This window comes from Carassius carassius, chromosome 9 (assembly GCF_963082965.1).
Source record: "Carassius carassius chromosome 9, fCarCar2.1, whole genome shotgun sequence".
Lineage (NCBI taxonomy): Eukaryota > Metazoa > Chordata > Actinopteri > Cypriniformes > Cyprinidae > Carassius > Carassius carassius.
This window is the reverse complement of record NC_081763.1, coordinates 23,670,058-23,697,825: the sequence shown is the minus strand read 5'-3', so window position 1 is coordinate 23,697,825 and position 27,768 is coordinate 23,670,058. Positions and strand designations below refer to the sequence as shown.

General features: G+C 37.4%; 1 protein-coding gene across 6 annotated transcripts in view; it reads left to right on the top strand.

Annotated features, from left to right (window-relative positions):
- LOC132149376 (protein sidekick-1-like) overlaps nucleotides 1-27,768 on the top strand; it is a 285,056-nt gene that overhangs the window by 234,550 nt on the left and 22,738 nt on the right. For all 6 annotated transcript variants that reach the window (XM_059558560.1, XM_059558559.1, XM_059558558.1 and 3 more), the window contains 11 exons: nucleotides 165-263; nucleotides 2,408-2,599; nucleotides 3,268-3,389; nucleotides 6,031-6,140; nucleotides 8,474-8,624; nucleotides 11,237-11,474; nucleotides 13,909-14,024; nucleotides 14,821-15,010; nucleotides 20,844-20,942; nucleotides 25,789-25,983; nucleotides 26,878-27,079. In XM_059558560.1, coding sequence (XP_059414543.1) covers nucleotides 165-263; nucleotides 2,408-2,599; nucleotides 3,268-3,389; nucleotides 6,031-6,140; nucleotides 8,474-8,624; nucleotides 11,237-11,474; nucleotides 13,909-14,024; nucleotides 14,821-15,010; nucleotides 20,844-20,942; nucleotides 25,789-25,983; nucleotides 26,878-27,079 — 1,714 coding nt within the window. The remainder of the gene's footprint in view (nucleotides 1-164; nucleotides 264-2,407; nucleotides 2,600-3,267; nucleotides 3,390-6,030; nucleotides 6,141-8,473; nucleotides 8,625-11,236; nucleotides 11,475-13,908; nucleotides 14,025-14,820; nucleotides 15,011-20,843; nucleotides 20,943-25,788; nucleotides 25,984-26,877; nucleotides 27,080-27,768) is intronic.

The following is a 27,768-nucleotide window of genomic DNA, read 5'->3' as shown; positions in this document are numbered from 1 at the left end:
TCTTTGTTGTGGTTCATTATGAAGGGATTAAATCTTGTTTTATTTCACATGTTTCATAATTAGAGTTTGGATTTGTCTGTGATCAGCGCAATTAGCCTACAGTAGAAAGAGCTTGTTTAGAAACAAAGGGAAGTCTACAACTAGGAAATGTCTTTTTCGTTTAGTTCCAGGCCCTGTTGGTCGCTTGAGCTTTACAGAGATTTTGGACACATCTCTGAGAGTTAGCTGGGAGGAACCTGTGAACAAGAACGGCATCATTTCTGGTGAGTGTTTATGACCTTTATACTGTTTTTATTGATATGATACTGTAGAAATAATGGGCAGACATGTCATAATAATACAAGAAAACACTTATATTTTGTAGCAATGAATCTGAATGAATTTATATGCCCAGTATTTGCAAAATTCAGTTTTGGGAATAATGAATTGTTCATTAGAATTCTGGTTACTGTTGAATGAAATCTAATATGCCCCCCCTGTTAAAATGTAGCTGAACGTTGCATTAGACAGAGCAGGTGAGCCTGTAAAGGAGCTCCATTTTCATATGGCAACTCTTGGGTGTTCGTATAGCTTTATTAATGGATACACTTCTATTTAACACTTCATTGAGTTTTTGCACAAAGGCAATTATGGCGTCGTTGTTTGCATTCAGTTGGCAGAAACAATTTTCGCTCCCTGTTGTTGCATAGCTGTAAAGGATGCTTTTGTGATTGTGTGTGTGTGTGTGTAGGTTGTCTCTTCGTGTGAGTTGTGTGGGCGCATATGTATGTGTTTTAGTATTCCAAGAGTGCTATTTACAGTATCCATATTGTGCTGGAATCATTACCTGCAGGAATGAAAAACAGAAAACAGATCAAAGTAAAAGAAATGTTAACCAAAAAATCTGTAAGCATGAAGTAACATTCCAGCATAAGACAAGAACATTGTTCAAGCCTGTTAAGAACAATTCCAGGTCACAAAATCAAGAGAAAGAAATAAGATTTTGAAGACTTTTTCAGACCATTAATATCGTTGCAATTATTTTAAAGAGAAGTAAGCGCTTTTTCCACCTAGTTATCATTACTGAAATAAATAAATAAATAATAATTTTAAAAAATCCAAAAACATAAACATTATTATTTGACCAAAAGTGACAGTAAAGATAATTATTTACAAAAGATTTTTATTTCAAATAAATGCTGTTCTTCTGAGCATTCTGTTCATCAAAGAATCCTGAAAACAAATGTATCATGGTTTCCACAAAAGTATTAAGCAGCACAGCTGTTTTCAGCACTGACAGTAATAAGAAATGTTTCTTGAGCAGCAAATCAGCATATTAGAATGATTTCTGAAGGATCATGTGACACTGAAGACTGGAGTAATGATCACAGGAATAGACTGTATAAATAAAAAAGATCAGTTTTTTCATACTATTTCGCAACATTTCAGTTTTAACTTCTTTTATAAATTTAATCAATTTAGTCTTGACCATAAGAGATCTTTTTTAAAAGTACTGTAACAATGAGAATCTAATAAAAATCTTTGAAAATAATGAAAATTAGAAAAACTTGGCAATGAGAAGACATTAATGTAAATAAATAGTAAGTAAAATATTTCTACAATGCACATATAATGTCATGAAAATCATGTCACAATGCAAATCATCTTAAAATCAAGTCTTAAAAAATACATGGGTTTATTTTCTGTATGCAAAGTATAAGATAGAATTTCTTTTTTTCCTTCTGTCTTTGTTTTGGCATGAAATAAGACCAGAACAGCACATTGTCATGACAGTCACTCAAGACATCTCAATAATATGGAGAAAGAATTAGATGTGGACTAACGAGGCAGCAGTACATTGATACTGGACATACAGTAGATGAAGCAGAGTGAGTTGCTGAACAGCTAGATTGAGAGTGTGGAGACGAATGAGGTCAGACATACATTAGACTAAATAGCTCCTGTCTATATCAATTTACACAGCATTGTTGCTCTTTGAATGTTGCCTAGGCCTGTTCTCCAGTGGGCTCTCCCAGCACAAAGCTTGATTTATGAGCGCCTCAATGGAAAAGGACATTCAGCGATTGGAAACAGTGCTGACTCTGGGAGAAAATACTCCCAATAAACAGCAAATTACATTGGATCTCTGCTGGCTATTAGTCTCAGTTAGATGAGGGTTAGGGGGCAGGGCCCTGGGTCTAGACAACCCTACAGCTGTTCCCCATTTCACCCATCTTGTTTGTTAAAGAGTGATTGTTTATTTCAAGTTCAAGACCTCAGAAAAATTCCTCTTGCTCTGGTGAGTTGTCATCCCAGGTTGGACTTGGATGAGATGCCTCAAATTGACCAATTCCCATGGGTTTTGAGCTGTAAAGTGAAGTAAACTCAAATGACTTCAAGGTTTAATGAATGTGATGGTGCTTTGCAGGTTACCTGGTGTCCTGGGAAGTTCAGGGGAAGAACCAATCGCGAGTGGCGAGTACTTTGACCAACACCACATTAGACTATAAAGTCACCGGCCTGACGTCCCTCACTACGTACACGCTAGAAGTGGCAGCTATGACGGAGGCGGGCGTAGGAACTGTAACTTCCTCCACCATTTCATCTGGAGTACCACCAGGTCTGTTGTAGCTTTTGAACATAGACAATTAAAAATAAAACCTGCATTACTGGAGCTACAGTAGTTTTCCTTATTTCTGCATGAATATTGTACACTAGCAATATAAGAATGTTGATCTTTTAAGCTGGTCTTTTTTGCTTAGAAACCGCAAAGTTGTTGCCCATGTGCTGCCATAAATCAAATGTGGCACTGAAGGAGAATTATTCATTTGCAGCGGATTTAAATCAGGCTTTCTCTCGCTGAAAGAAGGCGAATGCTGAACTGGCTGAATGCCAAGCCAAAACCATAATGCCTGCTGATAAATTGCATATTGCGAGACATTAGGGAAACAGACGTCTACACATCTCAGTGGGGATTTCAGGCAGATGTGCGACTATCGTGTGTTATTTGATTTAATTCCAGTTTAATTTCATCAAAGGTTTCTCGAACCAAAGGAGACTTTTTATCTCTGTACTTCAAAAGAATCACAAATCTCTCTTTTTTTATTTTATTGAGTCAGTCCCTCGTGCGACATGGATCTACACAGTGTTATTAAAAATATTCCAGCCATGACTTCGAAATGTTGAGTGTTATTTACTTCAGAAGGCATCTTCGTGGATGTTTTATGGTTATTGATTGTTGTGATAAGTGTGACTTTTAACTTTTGGTTCATTTCGGACTCGCGGCAGAACTTCCCGGGCCTCCATCAAATTTGGTTATTTCCAAGATCAGTTCACGATCTGCTACGCTGAAGTTCCGTGCAGGGGATGATGGGAAGACAACCATCTCCAAGTGGATCATTGAGGGGCAGGTGAGTCATATTTCAGTTCTTCTTTATCCGATTATTATCCGCCTACCATCACTCTGTACATCCGCACAGTGCTCCCTGATGAGTCTTCAGCAGCAAACAAAAACATTTTACATGATAATGAATAGTCCCTGCAGTGTTGAGCAAAGCACTTATGATGATTTGTGCAGGCTTTGTCTTCTAATCCCAGGAATGTGCATTTCAGCTTTTTTGACAGCTTGATGGATAAATCAGTTGAGTTCTTGAGGATTTAAGGTGAAGCAAAAACTACCTGAGCTATTTTTATTTGACAGTGGACAGTGAACAACATGTTTGACTGTTGCATGGTCTCACAAGAAAAAAATGAATGGATAAATTAATTAAAACTAGCCAAGTTCTTCTTTGATTCTGATTTGCGATCAACAAGATTTTTGGCTCTTGTCTCACAAAACAAAACAAATAAAATAAAATATATATTTTTGGGGTTTTTGGCTGTTGTATACTAATTTTAATGTTAATGAAACAAAACATATGTAAACTAAAATAAAATAAAATAAACCAGTACTTGATGATTCAAAGTGGGATAGTGGAGCAAACAAAAGTGCTATTTTTATTTGTATAGTAGGTCACCAAACTAGATTTTTGACTGTTGTATTGTGTCTAACTAAAAATAAATAATACATAAATAAAGAAACAGACTAGTCGGGTTCTTGAGGATTTAAGATGGGACCGTGAAGCAAAAAACATTTGTGCTTTTTTTATTTGTTGTTCTATGTACATCAAACAATGGTTTTGGTGTTTGTTTTGTGTCTTACAATAAATAAAGAATGCATGAATGAATGAATAAAATTGGAAAATGTTAACTCATAATCTCACTTTGATTCAGTCAATCTGCTCATCAGTTTAATATATGCTTAAGGTTACACCGTGTTCATTTAGTAGTTTAAACACTCAAACCTGCATCCAGCTGTCATCACAGGGCTTTAAAAACAGCCAGCATGCAGACTTATCACACACACACGATTCACTTCCACTCAGCACTTCCATTTCAACCTGAATAACAGCAAGTTCCAGTTGTGATCACCCTCCACGGCTCAGAAATGTGTTGAGAGTACATCCTCACCCTTTCCACATCGCCTGCGACTTTCTGCAAAAGTGATGACAGATTGAATCACGTCTCCTAATTTGTAATCGATGTCAACTCTCTGAACTTGACGGCGCCAGCCTGGAGCTTGCGAAAGGAAGCATCTGCTTTTCATGTGGCGGCACTTGAATCCCAGAGTTGATTGAAGCCGGGCTATCTGCCGCTGCAGAAATCTGTCACCGAGAGAGAGCCCCTGCAAACGCACCAGCTATCAAATACAACGGCAGTCTCCAGCATAAGGTGCCACACGTCCAACATCTATCACGTTGGCATAAGTGCTTACCGCATACAGTACACTCCACTGGTCTTAGTAAATCTTCCTGAGTGCTATGAGCTTTGATTGGTTTAGACTTGGCTCGCACAGTGTGTTTGAAATGGGGCAGTGGCTGGCACTGTCCTGGATTGAAAAGCTTTAACCTCTCTTCGCTCTGCTTTCCTGCTGAAGGCCCGTTCCCTACAAAACACTCTAAGAGGCTTTGTCCTGTGACGTACCGGGTATAATAAAATACAGTGTGGGGACTTTTCTTCTCCTTCTTTCATTTACTTTGCTGCTTTGGACAAATGCTGAGCGATATCGTTCTCAAAACAGGGCTGAAAAATGACTCTTTTCGGATGTTTGGAAATGCCTTGGCAGTTTAATGTCCAGGTAGTCTCGTGTAGCCAGACTACTGCCATAAAAACCACTGCTTATTCTGATGAAAGATCACCCATCTGACTGATACAAAAAATGACTAACCGCTTTTATTTTGTGACATTTTTAGGATGTAAATCTCATTTATCGACTAAGTCTTTAATAATTTTTAAAGATTTTGTAGCAGCCCCTAGAACTTAAAAACATGTTTTTTTGTGTTCTAGTGATAAATGAGTGAATACTGATTTGCAGTTTTAATCAGCTGGATTTTTTAAAATCTATGTATAGGGCTGTCAAAATCAATGTACAAACTTAAAATATTTATCACATATGTTTAATGCAGTAATTTGTTAAATAGTTTATTGGAAAATATTTATTGTGAAAAACAACCACATTTGAAATGAACTGAAAATCTTACTTTTCAGATTTATTTCCCTGTCATCAGTCTATTAGTGGATAGAAAAAAAAATGATACAAAGTGAACATCTTCCAGAGATTGTTCTAATCATTTGTTTTGGGTTTAGTACAATGACAGTACAAAAGCCAATTATTTTAAGATAACATGTTATCTTTAAAACAGTAATAATATCTAAATAATAATAGAAATAATACTAAAATAATTGGCTTTTATGTTGTTATTTTCCTAAGACAATAAATGTGAAGAGTAAGATTTTCAATTTATTTAAAAGATGTGTTTGCTTTTCACAGTAAATACAGTTTTTAAAAACATATTTAATACATATTTTAAGTAAGTACATTAACTTTCAACCTTAACACTTGTATGAATGGGTCTGTTTTAGAGAAAATAATACAAATGCCTTTATGTTTTAATATATCGGGTCATTGGTATTGTTGGCACTGATTGTAACAGCAGGGCTCTCTGTCTTCAGGTGGGCAGTATCGGTGAAGAGGAAGAGTGGAAGGTTTTGTACGTTAAAGAGAATGACCCTGAAGCTCAGGTGCTGGAGGTGCCCAATCTCACACCATTCACACACTACAGGTCAGCGCTGTTTCTCTACAAACACACATTAGCTGCATTAACACAGAAACTGCCATGTGAGCAACATTTTCATTTACTTTCATCTGAATGAATACACTTTTTAAGTGAGCCTAATCAAATTAAAACATGTAGATTAGTCCAGTTACAGTTGCATTACTGAAGACATGTATTCATCTTAATCAGATTATAATTCTGTATCTGCATAAATGTATCGACCGGTTCACAGTTCAAGTCAGCACACTATGGCAATGTTTTCGCTTTTGTATTTATGCTTTTGATCTTGTTATTTTCTGCTTCTCTCCCTGAGGATTCCGTCAATTCATTCCTTTCTTCTTTCTTGTTCTTTCTGATCTTGACGACTTTGTCTTACGCTAAAAAAAAACAAAAAAAGACAGTTGAACTTACACAGAATTGCTGAGACATACTGTGTGCATTAAATTTATTTACACACAGATAACACTTTATTTTATTCATGGACTTCAGAAATCACTACACACTGCAAGTTCTGCAAGTGACAGTCGCATCTGAATGATCGCTCTCTGTGTGTACAGAATACAACACGGTGAAAAATCAATCCAGAACTTGCGATGGTTGACATTGTGATAACCGTAGCTACAATATAGCATATGGCATCTTGTGGATGTAAGTAACAAGCATGGATGCCAACTGTTTCTGCCAAAAGAAATAATAGAGACTAGAGACTTATTAATATTTATAAACTGTTTTGTATATTTGCAAAATGTGATTCACAAACGCATATGCAAGTTCACATTCACCACAAAAGTTTATATATTTGAAAACATCAGTTCACCATAAACTAATTCATATTCACAAACTATGATTACCAAATGCACAAGATTCACAAATGCAAAGCACAGTTCATAAATATCCAAGTTTGTTTGCACATTTCTGAAAGTTTCTGCATGTACAAATTGATTTTTTCATCTACATTTGCAAATCATCATGTGTCTGAATCGCTGTGGATTTGTGTTTTCCTATTTTCGATAGGGACATTCTCTTTAGCCAAGATGTGAGATTTCTCATTTTCATCCAATCATATTAAATATACTTGTAATCGAAAAAGTGTGAAAATATACTTCTATGTACTTCTACTATACTTCTTTATATATCTATAGATAGATAGATAGATAGATAGATAGATAGATAGATAGATAGATAGATAGATTAATTTTGCTTTATTTGAAAAAGAAACGTATGTAATTTATTTAATTAAATCTTTTAATCTATTGACAACACTTATTTTATATTCATCCTTTATTTTAAATGCTGTATGCCAGAATGCGCTACACATCTACAGTACAGACCAAAAGTTTGGACACACCTTCTCATTCAAAGAGTTTTCTTTATTTTCATGACTATGAAAATTGTAGAGTCACACTGAAGGCATCAAGGGCTATTTGACCAAGAAGGAGAGTGATGGGGTGCTGCGCCAGATGACCTGGCCTCCACAGTCACCAGACCTGAAACCAATCGAAATGGTTTAGGGGTGAGTTGGACCACAGACAGAAGGCAAAAGGGCCAAGAAGTGCTAAGCATCTCTCGGGGAACTCCTTCAAGACTGTTGGAAGACCATTTCAGGTGACTACCTCTTGAAGCTCATCAAGAGAATGCCAAGAGTGTGCAAAGCAGTAATCAAAGCAAAAGGTGGCTACTTTGAAGAATCTAGAATATGACATATTTTCAGTTGTTTTACACTTTTTTGTTGTGTATATAATTCCACATGTGTTAATTCATAGTTTTGATGCCTTCAGTGTGAATCTACAATTTTCATAGTCATGAAAATAAAGAAAACTCTTTGAATGAGAAGGTGTGTCCAAACTTTTGGTCTGTACTGTACTTTTTACCATATTAAAATTATATTTTGTAAAAATCTTTGTACAGTATGATGCATTTGTCACATGTAAACTGTTTAATTTTGATATTGTCTTATTTATGGCTTGCCAGTAATCGCATTATTTCATTCAGTGAATATAAAGATATTGCTGTCATCTAAACGGGTTTAATGTCTGACTTCATCCGTTTGTTTCAGACAGCTTGAATCATCTTTGAGCTTCATGATGAATTGCTTGCCTCTGTGTTTTTCTCTACCTCGCAATTTATGTCAGGTCTTATGGATGTTGCTACCTCTCCATTTGTTCTGCTCACTGATAAACTTTGATTTCATGGTAATTGCTGCAATTATAAAGTGAACTGCAGTGAGCACATGCCCCACACAGGGTTCCTCTTAAACTCTACTGCCATCTACTTTCCCTTTGGGAAGTCTTACCAGTGTTAAGTTTTAACAAAGTGACTGATTAACTTGGTGGTTACAGGTTCCGAATGTGTCAGGTGAATATTGTGGGCCCGAGTCCGGTGAGCATGCCGTCCCGTGTAATTCAGACCCTGCAGGCTCCTCCAGACATGGCGCCTAGCAGCGTGACGGTGCGCACGGACAGTGAGACCAGCCTCTGGCTACGCTGGGTGGTAAGTGGCACTGGGGTTAAAAGTCTAGGCTGTAGATTGTAGGATCAAACCCCCATGAGAGAATTTATCACCACTCATTGTTACAGTATCATCATTGTGTCCTTGAGGAAACAACTTCAGTATGCTCCAGAGGGCTGTAGAGTAAAACTAGATGAGTAAAGTTTGTAGAGAAGCTTTAAGTTGGCTTGAAAAAGCCTAGCCAAAAAGTTTGTAGTTTTAAAACCTTAAAGTTTGAGGGTTTTCAGTTTTAACTAATTTGAAGTAGTTTTAAAGTTTTGAAGGCAATACAATTTTCAATTCAATTCATAGATAGATTAAATTCAATCAGATAGATAGATAGATAGTAAACTAGCATATTGCTAGCATAATTAGCAAGTTACTACCATGTTGTTAGCATGTTTCCAGCATGGTTAGCATGTCGCTAGTATGTTGCTGGCATTATTAGCAAGTAACTAGCATGTTGTAACTAGTACGTCATTAGTATGATTAACAAGTTACTAGCATGTCATTAACATGTTTCTAGCATGTTGATAGCATGATTAACAAGTGACTAGCATGTCGTTAGCATGATTAGCAAAGTTACTAACATTTCGTGAGCATGTTTCTAGCATTTTGCTATCATGATCAGGGAGTTACTAGCATGATTAACAAATGGCTAGGATGTATTATGTTGTTAACATAATTAACAAGTGACTAGCATGATTAGCAAGTTACTAGCTTGTTTCGACCATGATGTTAACATAATTACCAAGTTACTAGCATGTTGTTACCATTATTAGCAAGGGACTAGCATGTTGTTAACATAATTAACAAGTGACTAGCATGTCGTTAGCATGTTTCTAGCATGTTGCTAGCATGATTAGCAAGTTACTAGCATGTTGTTAACTTGATTAGCAAGTGACTAGCATGTCGCTATAATGTTGCTAGCAGGATTAGTAAGTGATTAGCATATTGTCAACATATTTCTATACTAATCCAGCTAAAACCAATTTATTTCATAAAAAAAGCAGCTAAACCCAAAGACCAGCCTGACCTGCTAAATAAGACCACTTTAAAACCAGGTTGAGAGAACAGCCAATCAGCTTAGGCTGGATTTAGCTGTTTTTTTCAGCATGGAGTTGTTAAGGTTTTGCTATAGCAATAGACAGCTTAAATACACCAGAAGTCTTATTGTATAAAAGTTTTCATCCCCTCAATGAAAGTCTATGGGCTTTTAGGTGGTTTTGATAGTCTGGTTTATGAAATCCATAAGTCGGATCAGTTAGAAAAGATATATTTTCAAGCCAACTTAACCAAACTCATAAACTCATGAAGTATTTCATAACTATCTCTGTGACATTTATCAATCAAATGGTTGCTGTTAAGATATAAGATACTTCAAAGTTTAACAGGTATAATTCAGCAGATTCATATTATCTCTGAGAAATATGAGCTAAACTAGCTTATTCAATAATTCAGGGTCTTCCTTTATTTTTTGTTTCTTTCACAGAAGGAATTCAAGGAAGCTATTACATTGTATCTTTCAGTCCTAGTGTTCTGACAGACTGTCATTATCTTGTATCACACATGAATACAGGCTAGGATGTTGAAAGCAGGGTGTTTTAGGCATCTATCGATTTTCAGCTTATATAAAGACTGCTGACATGTGAGAGCTAGTGCCTAAATTGAGTTTCTCAAATTGAAGCTCTTTACCTGTCACATTAAAAGCACATGAGAGTTGATGTTTTGCCAGTTCGTGACATCTCACTTATCTTTTGGCACCCAATCAAAATCATTCAGTTGACTTTTTGGGGGCACTTAAATGATATAGCATTATTAAATATGCATATTAAATATAAATATGAGATTTATTGGAGCATGTATATTTAATTGGGCTAGGCTGAGCTCAGCATGCTTGCAATGATCAGGACGCTGTTTTGTTATAGAGGTCACACTGTTTTTACAGGGTTTTTTTTTTTGTTTTTGTCTAATGAAAAAAGTTCTTTAAATTTAGTCTATATTTTGTCATATTCTTTATTTTTAGTCTTTATTTTATACCCTGAAGGGTATATCATTTTAGTCAAGGAAAATAATATTTAAACTGAAGATTAAATGTTAAATGAATGAGTTCTCATTTAACAAAATTATTAATTACTTACAAAAAGAAAAAAAAATCGTACTGACCTCAAACTTTTGAATGGCAGAATGTAACATAAAATGACCATAACACCATAAACATTTATTAATTTAAATATGTAGGAATATATAAAAAGATTTGTTGCAATTAGCAAAATACATGTTGTGCAAACTGTTGATTTGCTTCACCATGTGAAAAAAATGTGTATCATTAACTTTATAAGTACAGATGATTCATCTTATATAAGCAGTTCAGTGCTGAATTTAAATAAATTCTTTCTATATTTTTCTTCTGCAGAAGACATTGTTAGTTCATTGTGTTAGTTCATTTCTTGCAGTGCTGTTTTTTCCTTGTCATTAAGCATATGCTGTATGTGTTCATTAAAATAATTTTTCCTCATCTTCATTACCGCTGATGAAATGAAAACACTCTTTGTCAAGCAGCATCTCTGTCAGTAATTCTGGTGACTTATTACGAGAGTGATGTTTCATCGCAGCCACTACCAGAGACCGGGTACAATGGGAACCCAGAGAGCGTGGGCTACAGGGTCAGAGTGTTGCGAGCGGACCTACGGGGTGAAGCCAGCACACGTTCTGTGAATGACAGGCTGGAGAGGGAGATCACCCTAGAGGGGCTGGAGGAGTGGACCGAATACCAGCTGCAGATCCAGGCTTTTAATTCCATAGGCTCCGGACCCTGGAGTGAGCCTGTAAAGGGACGCACACGTGAGTCAGGTGAGGACACCCAGTTGTTTCTAACACGGGTTGATGAGCCCAATGGGACACAGAGACATGTGATGGGACACTGTGATGCAGAGAGAGCATCTTGAAATTTGCATTTTCTGATTTTTTAAAATTTGCATTCTCAAATGTAAACAGGTGGTTCACAAATTGAAATTGTATTTCCTTTATGTGATCACTGTAACAGCCCCTCACAACACACTCATGCTCTAACACACTCGAGAGCTGCTCTGAATGCATGCCTACACTGCAGATAAGAAGCGAGGTGATTGGCTGCCTGATGTCGCTACTTATCTTTACCGTTGCTCCCTGCAAGATACACTCAAGAAAGATTTATGGCCCCAAATGGCTTCAAAAACATTATGTTTAAAAGTGAAGTGTGTCATTTCTGTGTGACTGCTGATATCAGACTGAATTGTAAATATGTTTACATTTCTTGTAAACAATGATATTGATGTTTACACATGCACAAGATAGCACCACAATTCCAGGGTTTTGTGGTTTGCTTGCTGGGCAGTTGTTAAGGTGTTCTGAGCGATTGCTAGCCCAGGTCTAAAGTGGCCAGAAAAATAAATCATTTTATTCCATAAGGAGGAATTACATTGATCAATAGTGACAGTTAGGACATTTATAATGTCAAAAAACTGGAGTAATGCTGAAAATTCAGCTTTGCATCACATGAATAAATTACATTTAAAATTGTATTAAAATATTAAATCTCTATTTTAAATAGCAATAGCATTACAAAATATTTTTGATCAAATAAATTCAGCCTTGGTGAGTTTATTTTTTTCTTCCCATTTAATTATATTTCCACAAGGTGAAATTTTGTAAGTCTGATCACTTTAAATTAGAGTCAACCTCCGTTCAATAAGTCACAATATTTGAGAAGTTTATTTAAAGCCATATCCCTCAGTATGAGCAAGCACCACAAATGACTGTTAAAAACCAAGCTTTAGCTACACAATTCACAAGTCGTCCACGGTTTTGGATGATCAGGTTATCTCACCCCAAACTTATCCAGTTGGTCAAGTAATGAATAAATAAAGTCAATAGGCCCTATTTTAACAATCTAAATGCAAAGTGTAAAACGCACGGTGCAGGTGCATTCAGGGCGTGTCCAAATCCACTTTTGCTATTTTAACGGTCCGTGTGCCGGGGCGCATTTTTGGAATGGGTCGTCCCTATTCTCTTAATGAGTAATGGGCATAACGTTCAATACACCAATCAGAGTGTCATCTCCCATTCCTTGTAAGAGCAAGATGCGCTCGCGCCAGGGCGGATCACTATTTACATGGCGGAATTTGTTGACGGAATAGCTGAACGCTTCTCAAGCAAAGAAACTGATCTGCTCGTGCGCGAAGTTAAAGCACGCAAGCAGATCATCTACAGGACAAGCAGGCATCCATCAAAGCTCCGCGCGATGAGTCAGTTAATATATATGTGTGTATTGGCATGATTGTTCAATTAATTAGCCAATTTCATTCATCATTATAAGTAGTAATAGGCTGAATTGCAAATAGGTAGCCTATTTCTAAAACACGCAATGATTATCCATCATTACATTTTTATATTTATGTAGTCTAAACAATAATATTCTTTTACACTGTAATCCTTTTGTTTTTAATATTTGGCATGTTTGTGTGATGCGCATACCTGTGTGTAATAAGCAAAGTCAACGCGCACTGTGGACCCGCACAGAGGCACATTTTCTACAAACGCACTCTTTCAATAACAAAAGCATATTGCGCCATTGACTTTAGACTTTAGACCAGGTTTGAGTTGGTCTATGGGGCAGTCTATTTTCAGCTCCTTAAAATAGCATTGTGCCAGCACTGCACCTGAACACACCTCTTTTTTAGACCAGCATGCCCATGAGCGCACAAATGGGCGCAAATGCATTTGCTAATTAAACGACGTGACGTTGGACGGGAAAATGCGAACGGCAACGAACTGAAACTAGCAAACACACTTAAGCTGCACCTTGCGTCGCATTGTGCCGGGTGTATGATAGGGCCCAATGTTGTTATGCCCAACAAAGTTGTGCCACTCAAACAGATTGTAATTCCATTTGTTGCCACTAGTGAGTCATAATTTAGACGGCTGCACTTTAACTGTAATCAGAAAATAAAGTTCATCTGTGTAGGAAGTCATTATATAATTGTGTGGCTAATAGCCAACATGTAGGGATACCCGTGTTGCCTGATATGAGGCCTAGTGTTAAAGGTTTGCTATCTTTTAGTGGTCTGTTCACTGTCTCCTCACAATCCTACTCTTGTTTACTGCTCACATGCTAATGCTGTTTGCTTTCTTTTTTCCCTTATGACATTGGAGAGGTGACTGATCCTCGTGAGTTTACTAAGTACTCGGGCCGTGTGTTAAGGCACTGTGCGATAAGGAGTGTGATTTGTCTTCTCTGTTTGCATAGTGCCGTCGGGGGCTCCGGAAAATGTGACGGTGGAGGCCATGAGCTCCAGTCGCATCCTGGTAACCTGGGGCCCAGTTCCTGAGCACGAGCAGAACGGCAACATCCTCGGATACAAGGTGAGAATAGCTTCTGCCTTGTTGTTTTGTCTGTTACATTCTTTGTGATTTCACACAAATGAAAATGTCCTCACCCTGATGTCAAGTGGTGCGCTAAGGTATTCTGAAACAATGTCTGCTGAAGGAGCCCTTGGCTCAGTATAATAAGCATGTCAGAAGTGAATGAACATTTTTTTATGTAAGATCAACAACCCCTTAAACTGTGTTATGTATGATGAAATGACATGAAAGACTTGATGTTTTTCCCTCTTGAGGAAAGGAGGCATTGTTTTTATCCTTCAATGAAACCCAACATTTCTTATAATAACTTGTCTTTGCAGCTGTACTATACAGTTCTAAAATGAAACCATTAAAAAAAAAAAATTACAGTTCACATTTTATTTAAAAAAAATTTGTGCCATTGTCATTTTGCCTTTCCTTTAATTAAATTTAGAAACAATTCAAAAATTGATGTTTGTTAATGTTTGTTTACAGTATCTTTCATTTTAAGTAATGGAATAGTTTAATAAGGAATTCATTGAAAGTCTGACCCATGCATCTAGATCTTGATGTGAACCCATGTGTTCAGAGATGCTTTTCTGGTTTAAAGTCAACCGTAAATAAAGCAGGAGGCTTTATAGAGGAAAAAAAACAGGCTGCTGAACAGTGGGCTCAGAGGAACAAACCTCATGTCATTCAGCTTTACTAACAGCTATGCCTCTGTGTTTCCATTTAATGCATTCTTAAAGTCGGTCACAATCACAAAATCACACAGTGATGTAAGCAATAATCATACTTAATATGCCTATTCTTTCAGGTTATGTACAAAGAGAAAGACTCAGGTTCAGAGGCACAGGTCAACGTGGTTAAAGGCAATCTGACGCAGTCAGTCTTATTGAGGAACCTGCGTAAATATGTCCAGTACGAAATCCAAGTTTTGGCTTTCACACGAATCGGAGATGGGCAGCTCAGCAGCCCCCCAGTCCTGGAGAGGACCAAGGATGATGGTGAGCAACTTTTCATATTTCACCACTGTGATTCAATATAATGACCACACAGCGAGTTTAAAAGTCATTATTTACCGACTTTCATGTTATTCCAAAACAGTATGTTCTTTGTTTGTTTTTGTGTATAACATAAAATGTGACCCTGGACCACAAAACCAGTTTAAATCTTATATTTGTAGCCATAACCAAAAAACAATTGTATGGGTCAAAATTATACATTTTGGCTGTTATGCTGTTAAGTAAAAATCATGCTCCATGAAGATATTTTGTAAATGTCCTACCGTAAATATATAAAAACTTAATTTTTGATTAGTAATATGCAGTGCTAAGAATTAATTTGGACAAATTCAAAAGCGATTTTCTCAGTATTTCGATTTGTTTGCTCCCTCAGATTCTAGATTTTTAAATAGCTGTCAAATATTGTCCGATCCTAATAAACCATACATTAATGGGAAGCTTATTTATACAGCTTTCAGATGATGTATAAATCTCAATTTCGAAAAATTTACACTTGGTTTGGTGGTCCATGGTCACAAATTATTTTTAATGCAGCTCATCAAAAACAGTTCTTAGTCACCTCATCTGTTCATCAGGCTGCAAAAAAAAAACACCATAGAGCATCTTAAAAGAAATCATCAACATCTGTGCAATATTCCAAGTTTTCTGATGCTTTGTGTGAGGAACAATATAAATCATTATTCGCTAATAATCTTTTTGCTACTGAGCTGTGAGAAATCCTGTGATTGAGTAAAGACTTGTGTGCTAGTACTACTTAAGGTGTTTTCTGCATGTGTCTGTGTGTGATATGTGTGTGATATGTGTCACTAAAACATCACTTTAACTTTCATTGTTTAAAAAAATCCCACCTAAAGAATTTTCCAAATACAGTATTTATTTTTTTGTTCCAGGAAAGAAAGTCATACAGGTTTAAACCCATGAGGATTTATAATGACCAAATGTTCATTTCTCAGTGAAGTATCCCTTTAATGCAGTAACTCTGTTTTATGTGCACCCTCCTTGACCAAGCAGTGTAAGGTTATGAGCTGTCATGAGTAATGGGTATTTGCCCTGAGCACAAGATTGCACAGATTGATGTGGCCTTGGATTTTAAAGAATAAAAAAAAGATGAAATGGCATTTTGTATTAAGCTCTTTCAGACACTTTTCTGAAGGTCTTCAATAGCTTTTGAAGCTTCATTTGTTTTTGGTGTACATTCTGTGCCTTTGCATTCGCTTAAAGCCGGTCTCAGACAACAAGAGTTTTTAAATCCCAACCCATTACAAAATCTGGTTGCAGCACACACATAAGGAGAATCTTCGCAGATTGAATTTCTTTGAATCTTAAACGTGCACTCACTACAAGATTTGAAAAATGAAAACATGTTTGATATGATCGAGGCGGCCCTGATTTCCATGTAAGAAGACTCCTGTAGTGTGAGCCAGGCTTTAGCTAATTCACTCACCTTCTTTTTTAAGACTAGATTTGGTATTAGACAGGTAACTTATACAGTTAACTTAATACAGTCTCACAAACTCACAAATACAAACTTTGTTGGCGAGAACGGCTTCCAAATGTTTACTTTATAGACTGCAACTTAGACTGATGATACACGGGGCAACTTTTTGAGCAATGTTGCTGGGAAAATTTGGGCAGTGTTCATCAGCCTCAAATAGACTTTGAAGGGCTGGCTGAATTTGAGGAATGAAAGCTTTCTGAAGAGAGGTCTGATCGTTTGCTCTCCATTACAACAGTGATTCTTTCCGGTCAGTATTACAGAGAGATAACAGTTGAAACTAATGCACTCTTATATGATTGCTACACAGCCAACAAGGCCATAAGGGACGGACTACAGCAGAAATATGTTTTTGGGAAAGGGCACAAATAAGGCCACCCTCTCAAGGTTGTTCTTCAGAAACAACTGATATACGCAATGTACCATGAGATTTGTCAGATAAAGCTATATATTGTGCACATATGAAGTGCTGAATTGTAATTTATCTCATGTTCAAAGCTGATTTAATTCATTCAGTTATGTTATACTTGGAAACTCAATATTAAATATAAACCACCTGGCATCAGTTCTTTACTTAGAAATTATTTTTGTTATCTATATATCTCAACGGAAAGGGGGGAATAAAATATATTATTGAACTAGATTGTACCACACATGCAAGACTAAGGCAAATGTAATAGTCTACAAATCATCCATTTGAAAAACCCATATCAGCCAATTACTAATGTGAATATTGAGAGGGACAACTGTATCTTATTTTTGATTAAACTTTCAACACTTGTTTTTTTTTGTTTTTTTATTATTGTCACTCTATAATCCATAACAAACCTGAATCAAACATACAATTGAAATATATCTATCTATAAGATATAAATTCTGCAATGATGTGAATATCTTAGTCTGGATATGTTCTCTTACGGGGTTATGCAATTTGTGTATATGGTGCTGTTAAAGGGGACATTGGATGCCCATTTGATATAAGTTGTGTTTTACAAGTTAATATGATTCTTTAGGGTCTTAATGAAAAGTCTATAATGTACTTTTGAAACTTCTCAATGATAGTGTAAAAAATACATTTTTTACCCTGTCAAAATTAGCTCTGTTTTTAGCAAACCATTCTAGTAGATGTTACTTTAAATGCTAATGAGCTCTGCTGACCCCGCCCCTATATTCTATGGAGTGGCGAGCAGTAGTGTTTACTTCTGCCGAAACTGGCTTACTAGCACATATTAGGAAAGGTGATTTGCAAAGATTCATAAAAAAACATATACTCACTTCTGTACATGAATGATTTGTGCGAACATAGATGCATTTACGACGATCGGGGATCAGCGCATTCCCTTCAAAATTAATGTAACGTTAATCCTCTGCACCTTCAGTAGCTCAGATGTCAGGCGTAAATGACGACTGCTATGTTCATTATTACATCCAGCAACAAAACACCTCAATCGCTTAATTGGAGACATTCTTGTCCTCCCCTGCATCGGAGTTGACACAATGGCGGTCAGCTCCCAGCTCACTCAGGGCGGGTCTAAGGTAAGACAGCCTTGTCAATCAAATATCATGGGAGGGGCCTGTGCAGAACTTCGTCATTCTGACAGGAATCTCAGAACAGCCCGATTTAAGAAAAGGGAATTTAAAATAGGGATTTAAAAAAAAAACAATGGGTGGATTTTTATCATTATAGGATGGATGTTTACACACACTTCCAACACACATTTATGTATAAAAGTGAATTTTGCATCCAATAAAAATAAAAACTAGTGGAAAATGCAAAACTATAATAACCTTGGTGCACATATGACGACCCCTTTAAATTAAATATCATAAGCTAAAACAACTCCGTTACTGAATCACACACACACGTCACATTGCAGTTTTGTGCAGTTTTGCTTGCCTCACAAACCAAGAATCTTATGACGAGAGAGGACATCATGGGGGATAGCAATAGAAGCTTTTTTCCCCAGTTTGTAAGAGGCATTTAAAAGAAGCCCACTATGTGAAATACAGGGGTCAGCCCTTAATCCAGCCAGCTACAGAGTCACATTAATGGAGTCTGCACACCGGCGGTCAGCTATGTGCTGCTCTCTGAATAAGAGATAACAGGTCTCTTTTAAACGTCGCTGTAAATGGAGCTACCCCTTGACAGACGCAGAGAGCTCGGGCCATTTCACTGCCGCACTTTTATGATGGAAGCACAGGGCCCGGGCAGCATGTCCCCCCGTCTGTGCTCACTCGACCTTGGCAGCAATTATCTGTGTGTTTGCCTTTTAAATTCCCCTCCAGAACAGACCTCATAAAGGACTGATGGTACAGTACCATTTTATCCAGGACCTAGATATCGTACTCAGGGGGTTGGAGATGCCACAGGATGTCCATCCTGTTTCGGCCGGACATGAGTGATTGTCCTGGCTTTTGTCTGCAAACCTAAACATCCTGTAATTGGATTTAATCAGAGCCATATCAGCAAAGCAGGCAGCAAATTGGAGGGTTTTTTTATTGAGCTACGATTAGATTAGTAAGCCTTAAAGTCTCTGAAAAGATTGGCAGGAAAGTGCGTTTATTAGTGACTCACTTAAAGTAATTAATTAACTGATTTTCTAATTGTAGATTCACACAGAGTAAAAGCACTTGAGTCATGAGTCGCACATTAGAAGAAGTTAAAAGACTCCTCAACCTCCACAGTCACCAGACCTGAACCCAATCGAAATGGTTTAGGGGTGAGTTGGACAGCAGACAGAAGGCAAAAGGGCCAAGAAGTGCTAAGCATCTCTCGGGGAACTCCTTCAAGACTGTTGGAAGACCATTTCAGGTGACTACCTCTTGAAGCTCATCAAGAGAATGCCAAGAGTGTGCAAAGCAGTAATCAAAGCAAAAGGTGGCTACTTTGAAGAACCTAGAATATGACATATTTTCAGTTGTTTCGCACTTTTTTGTTATGTATATAATTCCACATTTGTTAATTCATAGTTTTGATACCTTCAGTGTGAATCTACAATTTTCATAGTCATGAAAATGAAGAAAACTCTTTGAATGAGAAGGTGTGTCCAAACTTTTGGTCTGTACTGTAGGCAAGGTCTGATCTGAGCAGTCAGACTGAAACATATTTCCAGAAATTAGATATGAAAATGAAAGTCATGACATTGCCAAGTATGGTAACCAATACTCAGAATTGGTGCTCTGCATTTAACCCATCCAAGTGCACACACCCAGAGCAGTGGGCAGCTATATATCCAGCGCCCAGGGAGCAACTGGGGCTTCAGTGCCTTGCTCAAGGGCACTTCAGCCATGGGTGTTGAGGGTGGAAGAGAGCACTGTTCATTCACTCCCTCCCACCTACAACTTCTGCCAGCACCGAGACTCAAACCGGCGACCTTCTGCTAAGTAGTCCAAGTCACTAACCATTAGACCACAGCTGTACACATTAACCACACTGGATTCGAACCCATGACCTCAGAGGTTCAGAACCAGTGCCTTAGCAGAGTGTGCCACATTAGTTGACACTAATATGAATAGGATTTTAAACCACATATGAATGTAGCTCAAAACGGATTTGCAAAAATCGCATTTCATGTAGTTCATTGGCTTTCAGACTATCTAAATATGATTTAATTGCAGATTCACACAGAGTAAAAGCACTCAATTCATGAGTCGCACATTAGAAGTTGTTGAAAGACTCCTCATGTGCGTGTTATCTCCATATATATACCTGGATTTGCACAAAAATCGGATTTTGGCTTACAGTCTAAACTAGGCTACAGCAAATCCATGGCAAACACCCACAATGTCCTAGCAGCTACTGTACTGTAGAAACAAACCGTAGAATCATGGTGAGAACCACTTTATTTTTATGGTAAAGCGGATCCGTGTACAGTATTTCTGTGCAGCGGTGTATGGAACATGAGTGCTCACTCTTACAGCTGACTTCATCCACTGACAAGATTTAGTCTGGAATATGTTCATTAAACTGCCATAGTTTGAGTGCTATCATAACTGTCTCTTTTTCTCCTCATCTCATGTTTTTGTGTTATTATGAATGTTACATTTTTTGTTGGTGTTGTCCTTTTCAAAGCTTTTTGTTTTTCTTCTTTTTTTTATAATGACCTTATCCTGACGTAAATACCATTTCAGAGGCTGTCTCAGGGGGCTGCTGCTGCTTTGAAAGCTAAATAACCTCTGTTAAATCTGATTTGAGCGTGATGTTTGGCTATAATTCAAAAGAAAGCTTTATGAGTTCTGTAAGGTGTATAGGTGTAATTACTGCAAGAGTCATGTAATGAAAAAATCTCATCTTTGGCCTCTCCTTTTCCCCTTCAATAGTTCCCGGACCACCAATGAGACTTGTGTTCCCGGAGGTTCATCTGACAGAAGTGAGGGTGGTCTGGCAGCCTCCTGTGGACCCCAATGGCATAATTATGGGTAAGATAAATAATAGGTAAATTCCTTCTCTTATACACTGAATAAATTAAATGTAGAACAAATTGAGATTTTGCCTTTTTCCCAACATATTCTTATCATATTATTACACTACTGTTAAATAATATTTTTAGTTAGCAAGCACTCGTTCAGTTGATTAGTAGTCACAGTAAGAAATTTACATTCTTTCAAAAAGGAATGTACGAATTAATTGCAGATATTTTAAATAAATGTTGTTCTCTTGATTTTTCTATTAATTAAATAATTCCAAATACATGTATCACAGTGTCCAAAAAATATTAAGCAGCACAACTGTTTTCAATATTGATAATAATAAGAAAGGTTTCTTGAGCAGCAAATCAGCATATTAAAATGATTCTGAAGGATCATGTGACACTGAGGACTGGAGTAATGACATCATCCATCACAGGAATAAATTACATTTTAAAATATATTACAACAGATAACAGTTTACAATTTTTAATAATATTTCACAATATTACTGTTTTAACTGTATTTTGATAAAATAAATGCAGCCTTGGATGACCATGAATTAACTTCTTTAATAAACTGTACTTTTAATTTAAAGTTTGAATATATTTTTCACCAAATTAGTTTCAGCCCTTTTTAATACTTATTTCTTTCCTCCGCTTTGTGAATGAAGCCATGTCACTGTGCACCTGAGACTAATTCCTCATACGGGAAGAAGGAACCGGAGAGGAGAAAATCCCTGTGTTTTAATGAGATTAGTCTGACAAACACCTCAAGTGAATGAAGCTCAGAATAGCCGCCTGCCAAAGCATGCTGCCTGTGCAAATCACACCAGAAAAGAATACACTCAATCTCAGCGATGCAAAGATGAGATCCAAACACACTGATAGACTTTTGTTGATAGAATCCTATTCACCAAGCATTAATTATGAATACAGTTATGCCAGTTGAAGCATTTTGATGATGGAAAAATTGGGACTTTGTGATCGTGTGTATACTGTAGAAAAATGAGATCGAAAGTTTATGGATGGTTAATTTTAGTCTGCAATGTGGCACAGCATGACTGTTTACCTAGAAGTCTTGTAAATCCATGTGAGGAAATGCAGTTTAAGATACTATAGCTTAGTTTTCTGGAACATGAGAGCTGGTTTCTAGCTGCTAAATCATTATCATTGTCATTAGCCGATCATTAGCTACACAAAAAAATGTAGCAAATCGAGGGAACGAATTAATAAATCGAGCGCACAATTTATAAATCGAGTGAACGAAGTAGTAAATCGAGGGAACGCAATATTAATCGTGTGCACGTTTTAGTACATTGAGGGAACGAATTAGTAAATCGTGCACACGATTTAGCCTAATATTTTTTCCTGCATGTCATGTGCGGGGCTCCGTAGATTATATTAAAGAGAGGCTGCTTTGTAGCAGTAGCAGTATGAAAGAATTAGTTCTCCTAAACTAAAACTCCTTTCATTTACTCACAATCATGTGTCTCTGTCCGTTGAACACAAGGACATGAGAGGATGGCGATTGCAACTGTCAAGCTGCGAAAGGACAATAAAAGCAATGATTTGTTTGCAGTTCATATGCTTGCTTTGTGTGAAAAACAGCCCAAAATTTGAGACATATTCACTCCTCTTTGGTTATCACATCTCTTGTCAGCGCAGTATATTTAAATGTTTGTAAGTGAAGTATGGAAGTCTCTCTACAATGCTTCTCTCATTTTGTCCACCATCTTGCACCAGCTAATGCAAGTTTAGATCACTGAGAAACCAGCTACCATGTTTCAACAACAACAACAAAAAAAAGACAACTACCAGCTTAAGCTGGATTTTTGAGCAGAGACTTTTATTTACAGCAAACCCTAAATGTAATGCCATTTTCAAAGCTGCTGAAAAAATGTGTTGTGTGTTCCCAGAAGCACCAGCAAACCTGACTGTTAAAGTCTGTAGCTGTGAATGGGAGTTTGCTTTGGATTTTGCAGTAGATCAAATAGTTTCACTTAATCTGACTCCAGCTCTCCCACTCAAACACAAAAAAAGGGTTTGACAAAGGAACTGCACAGAAAATGCCATGCTAAATCAAACCGGAACAGCTCAGACGTGTGTTGTGAACATAAGCTAAATAGATGTAAAGGCAGACGTAGCCCCCGCCAGCGGAACCTGGTTAATTACATCAACACCGCAGCACTCCCAGTCAAACATACTGCCCGCACTGTGTTAATTTGCACTCTGTTTCCATGTCATACTTCAGCAGATCAAGAGATGCTGTGTATGTAGATTGAAGTCACAGAGAGAGCTCTTTGAAAGAGCGGAACGAGATTTCCGGGGTATGCCTCTAATTTGCTGCATCTAGTAGATAGGCAATGCACTGAAAGCAGATGTTGATAAGAATGAGTTTACTGAGATGCAGTGACTGTTTTGTGTGTGTGTGTGTGTGTGTGTGTGTGTGTGTGTGTGTGTGTGTGTGTGTGTGTGTGTGTGTGTGTGTGTGTGTGTGTGTGTGCAATTATTGTTTCATTACCAAAAAAATAAAAAAAATAAAGTAAAATATATATTTATATATTATTTTTATATATATAAAATAACTGAATGAACATTTTTTAAATAGTTTTACATTATTTTCTGTTTGTTTTGTTGCAAAAATAAATTTATTATACAAATGGCTTTCATAATATCCAAAATAAAAAGGAGGCATCTTAAAGAAAGGATATGCATTGAATATATATATATATATAGAATATCCATAATAAAAAGAGGCACCCAAAGAAAGGAAATGCATTGAAAGCCAGTGTTGATGAGAACCCGTGGCAGAGCACAGTGGCAGAGCACAGGGCTTTCCTGCCCTTTCTGCTGAGGCACTGCCCTTGTGAGTGTTTTTGCTGGCCGCTGCAGGACTGGTAATCACTGGGCAATGAATGAGGAAAATAGAGCTGCTGGAGTTTGTGAGGTGGTAACCTAGCCAATCACATGGGCAGATGCCCTGACAGTGGAAACGCCTTCCCAAAAGCAAAGCCCTAATAAACAATGCATGGGTCAGGAGCCACACAAACGATGAGCAAAAGGGCTGTTTTCTGCCCATGGTACTCTCCGTATCTCTAGAAATATAGACACTGACATGGAAGGAACTGTGTGTGTGTTTGGGGATGAATGTATGTAATATTCAACTGCCACTCATGGCTGAAGTGGACACTGGGACAAAGGTGGCCAGAATGCAGTGCAAGCATCCCGAAAGATAAATAGACAGTTGAATAATGTCCCGTCTCTCCCACGGCCAAGCTCTGCCCACACATTCCATTTTCAACATGCTTCCTGATAATATTATCATTTGTTTTGCTTGAGGTTTGCAACACGTGTCATTCCCTGGGACATGATGCAAATGGTAATTCAGCAGACCTAGAACAGCACTTCTGTGTCAAAACATGCCTGTTCAATCTCTAAGTTAGGAATACATGCATTTTAATGGGCCTTAAACATTCTGTATTTTAACATAAAAACACATATATTTATTTGATTTGTTTTTATTTTTAATTTTTAGTTTTAGTTTCAGTTTTAATTTGTAGTATTTTAATGAATTAATGAATGAGGGATTTATATAGCCCTTTATATATTTTTAAATGATTGGCAACATCTATTAATCTATTATATCTATATCTAGATATAATTTCAACACTACACTATTTGATTTGTTTTAGTTACAATTTTTAATATGAATAATGTTAAACAGTGATTCCCAGTATACTCATATATATATATATATATATATACTTTGTATATTTTAATATGATTTATATATTACACTATTAATTAATTTAGTTAGTTAGTTCATTTTTAATTTTAGTATTTTAGTAATGTTAAACAATGATTCTAAACCAGGGATAAAGAACTAAGCAGAAGACTCGTTGTTTGTTTTGCTAAACCTTTAAAGCAAAAACTGTGTAAATATTAGGGGTGTGAAATTATTCAAATAATTAAATAATATTTTTGTAATTAACAGCTTACCACATTTGGTCCCTATTCAAGAAAAGAAAGCAAAATGATTTCTGTCAGTGTTGGTTTCAACCTCGTAATGAAAGATATGGACCTTCTGTTTTTGTCCCATCAAATGTTCCAACCAATATCAAACTAAATACAATTATAAAATAACTGATTTTGTACTTTTCTGCTTCATTTTGAGTGGCAGCTATTGATGAAACTGTTTCAATATAATTTAATTTAGGTGAATCGTTTTAATAAATGGTAATTAATGATAATATAAAATCCAGTATAAACGAGTTAAAAGAACCTAATTCTTGTTTGGTGTCGATGAAGGGGTGCCTGAGCTGTATCTATGGTGCTGTGTAAAACACAAACAAATTTTATTTTATGCAGGTTTGTTTGTGCTCCTTTTCTCTTTGGATTTAATTTGACATTTGGATTAAATTTGATATAAAGAGTGAAGGCAAGACAGAGGACTTCCTTGATGAAAGACTTATTTGAATAGAGTCTTTTTGCCGTAAAGGGAAGCAATGCATGCAGATGTTAACCAGAGCCAAATTTAAAGTAGATGCTGATAGACCTGATTTTCCAGTGCAATGGAAGCCTTTTTTAAAGCTGTCCGTCTTATAAACCTGCTGTTGTTTTTCTAAAGATGGTTTCCCAACTACAAATGGCTTTTTGAAGAGACATTTTCCTTCTCTCCATTTGTACTTTGAGTTCTCAAAAGCATGCCTGACTGAAAACGACTCTCAGAGATTGTGGAAATGTTATTCAGACTTTTGATGTCAGCTTAAGATCTTACGTTTTTAGAGTAAAGTCTCAGACATGAGAAGGACGGAGGATCAAGACTCACCTCAGATGATCTAATGACTGTTTTATAGGATACCAGGTAGCTTACCGTCTGGATTCTGGGGATCCCAACCAGTTCATCACAGTAGAGGTGGGCCCTGATATTTGTCAGTTCACCGCCTCTAGCCTGACCCCGGAGTCGGCCTACATCTTTCGCATCTCCGCCAAGACGGAGCAGGGCTGGGGAACACCTGCACAAGCTGTGGTTATAACTACTGAGATCAGAGGTGATGCAAACACATTCACAATTTCTAACAATTGACTGCAAGTTCACATTATGTTCTGCACTCATCCAATCAACAACTAATGTATTGAACCATAATAAAAGTTTGTCAGTAATAGCGAACAATAGATTTGTAACAGAAGCATTACTATTGGGATACACTGAATTGCTATGAAGGGTAAAATTGACTTCAGAAATGGATGAGAAAGGGAGGAAAGTAGTTATCCACAGTAGACTGAGAACTCCCATTCAAGTCTGGCTGCATTCTGAAACAGCTACTTTCCATGGTCCAAACAATTCACAATGTATAAAAATAGATGGTATTTCATTCAGAAACCAAGTCACATTACGGAAGTAAAATGGATTGCGATTGTTTTCTGTTGATTTTAAGCATATATTTAAATTGAAATGCTCACAAATGATCCAATCGTTCTTTGCCATGAATAGAGTCATGATATGCAGCCCAACTGCTATACTGGTATTAAGCGGATCAATTTCAAGACAGACAGATAGTTTAGGTTAAAGATGGGAGTGATTACATATCATCCTTTGACCTCCTGAAGCTGCTCGATCGGTGCTTTTAAACGCTGCATGGACAAGGCCATTGCAGTCATGGCTTTCGATAGCTTTCATCGCACATGATCTGCATCTTTAATGGCAGTCGATATGGTGCACCTTTAAATAAACAATTATGCCTCTCCGTATTGATTTCTCCCATTAAAATCGATGAGGTTATGCAGTTGTGTGTCACACGGGTGGTGGGGGGTGGAGAGGCCAGGGCGAGACCCGCTGACTGATGCACACATGAGTAGGAGAGTCCTGTCCCATGATTAAGAACAGTCAGCAAGACCAGCCTGACCCCTGAACTCACATTTCACATATATCTCTCCTCCATCAGAGCGACCGCAGCCTCCACGGCAGCTGCGGGTGCCCCAGGAACATGTGCAGTCGCGCCAACTACAGCTCAAGTGGGTGCCTGGAGGGGACGGCTCCTCTCCTGTCCGTTACTTCACCCTGCAGACACGGGAACTACCCAACAGAGACTGGCTCACCCATTCCTCCAGTATAAACCACAATTATACCTCCTGGGAAGTAAACAGGTGAGCTCCTTTGCCATTTTTCAACCCCCTCCCCCAAAGTCTCCCAAACAGCAGCACCAGGGGCTCCAGTACCCTTACAGAGTTGATTTCCCTCTCCGCTGCTTCAAAGGCTCATGAGGGCCGTACAATAAGGGCAGTATGGAGGGAGTGTTATTAAATGCATTGGTGCCTTTTTTCTTCTGCAGCAATTTATGATACTCGATCCAATTTGAGAGAGTGAGAAACAATCAGTACCTTGGGCTACAGGCGTTCCAGCTTTTTTGCATGTGAGTTATGTCAGATCCGCAGCTATGATTATATGGGCAGTCAAATAGTATTTTATACGCGTTCTGAGGGCCATCTCATCTTGATTATAATGAGTCCCTTTCTCAGTTGAAAACTCTCTCAGCCATCAGCTTTTGAGTGCTTTTTTAAACAGCCAGATTGTTGCTAAATGGATTATTCAGGTCTGATTTGTGTCTTTACCAGCTGGAGGCTTTTAGGAGTTGGGCATCATGGGAAAAATATTCCCTTTAACCAAGCAATACGAGTAGCAGAAAGCCCCCTCGTTTTGGAAAGTGCTGTGCAACTCAGCTCAATCGACAGAGATCGGTTATTAGACCTAAACGACATGTTTAGTTCGTTAATGAGCCCAATTGGCTTGTGAGTGTGTTTTGGGTAAATGGGAAATGAACAAATTAGAAATTAAA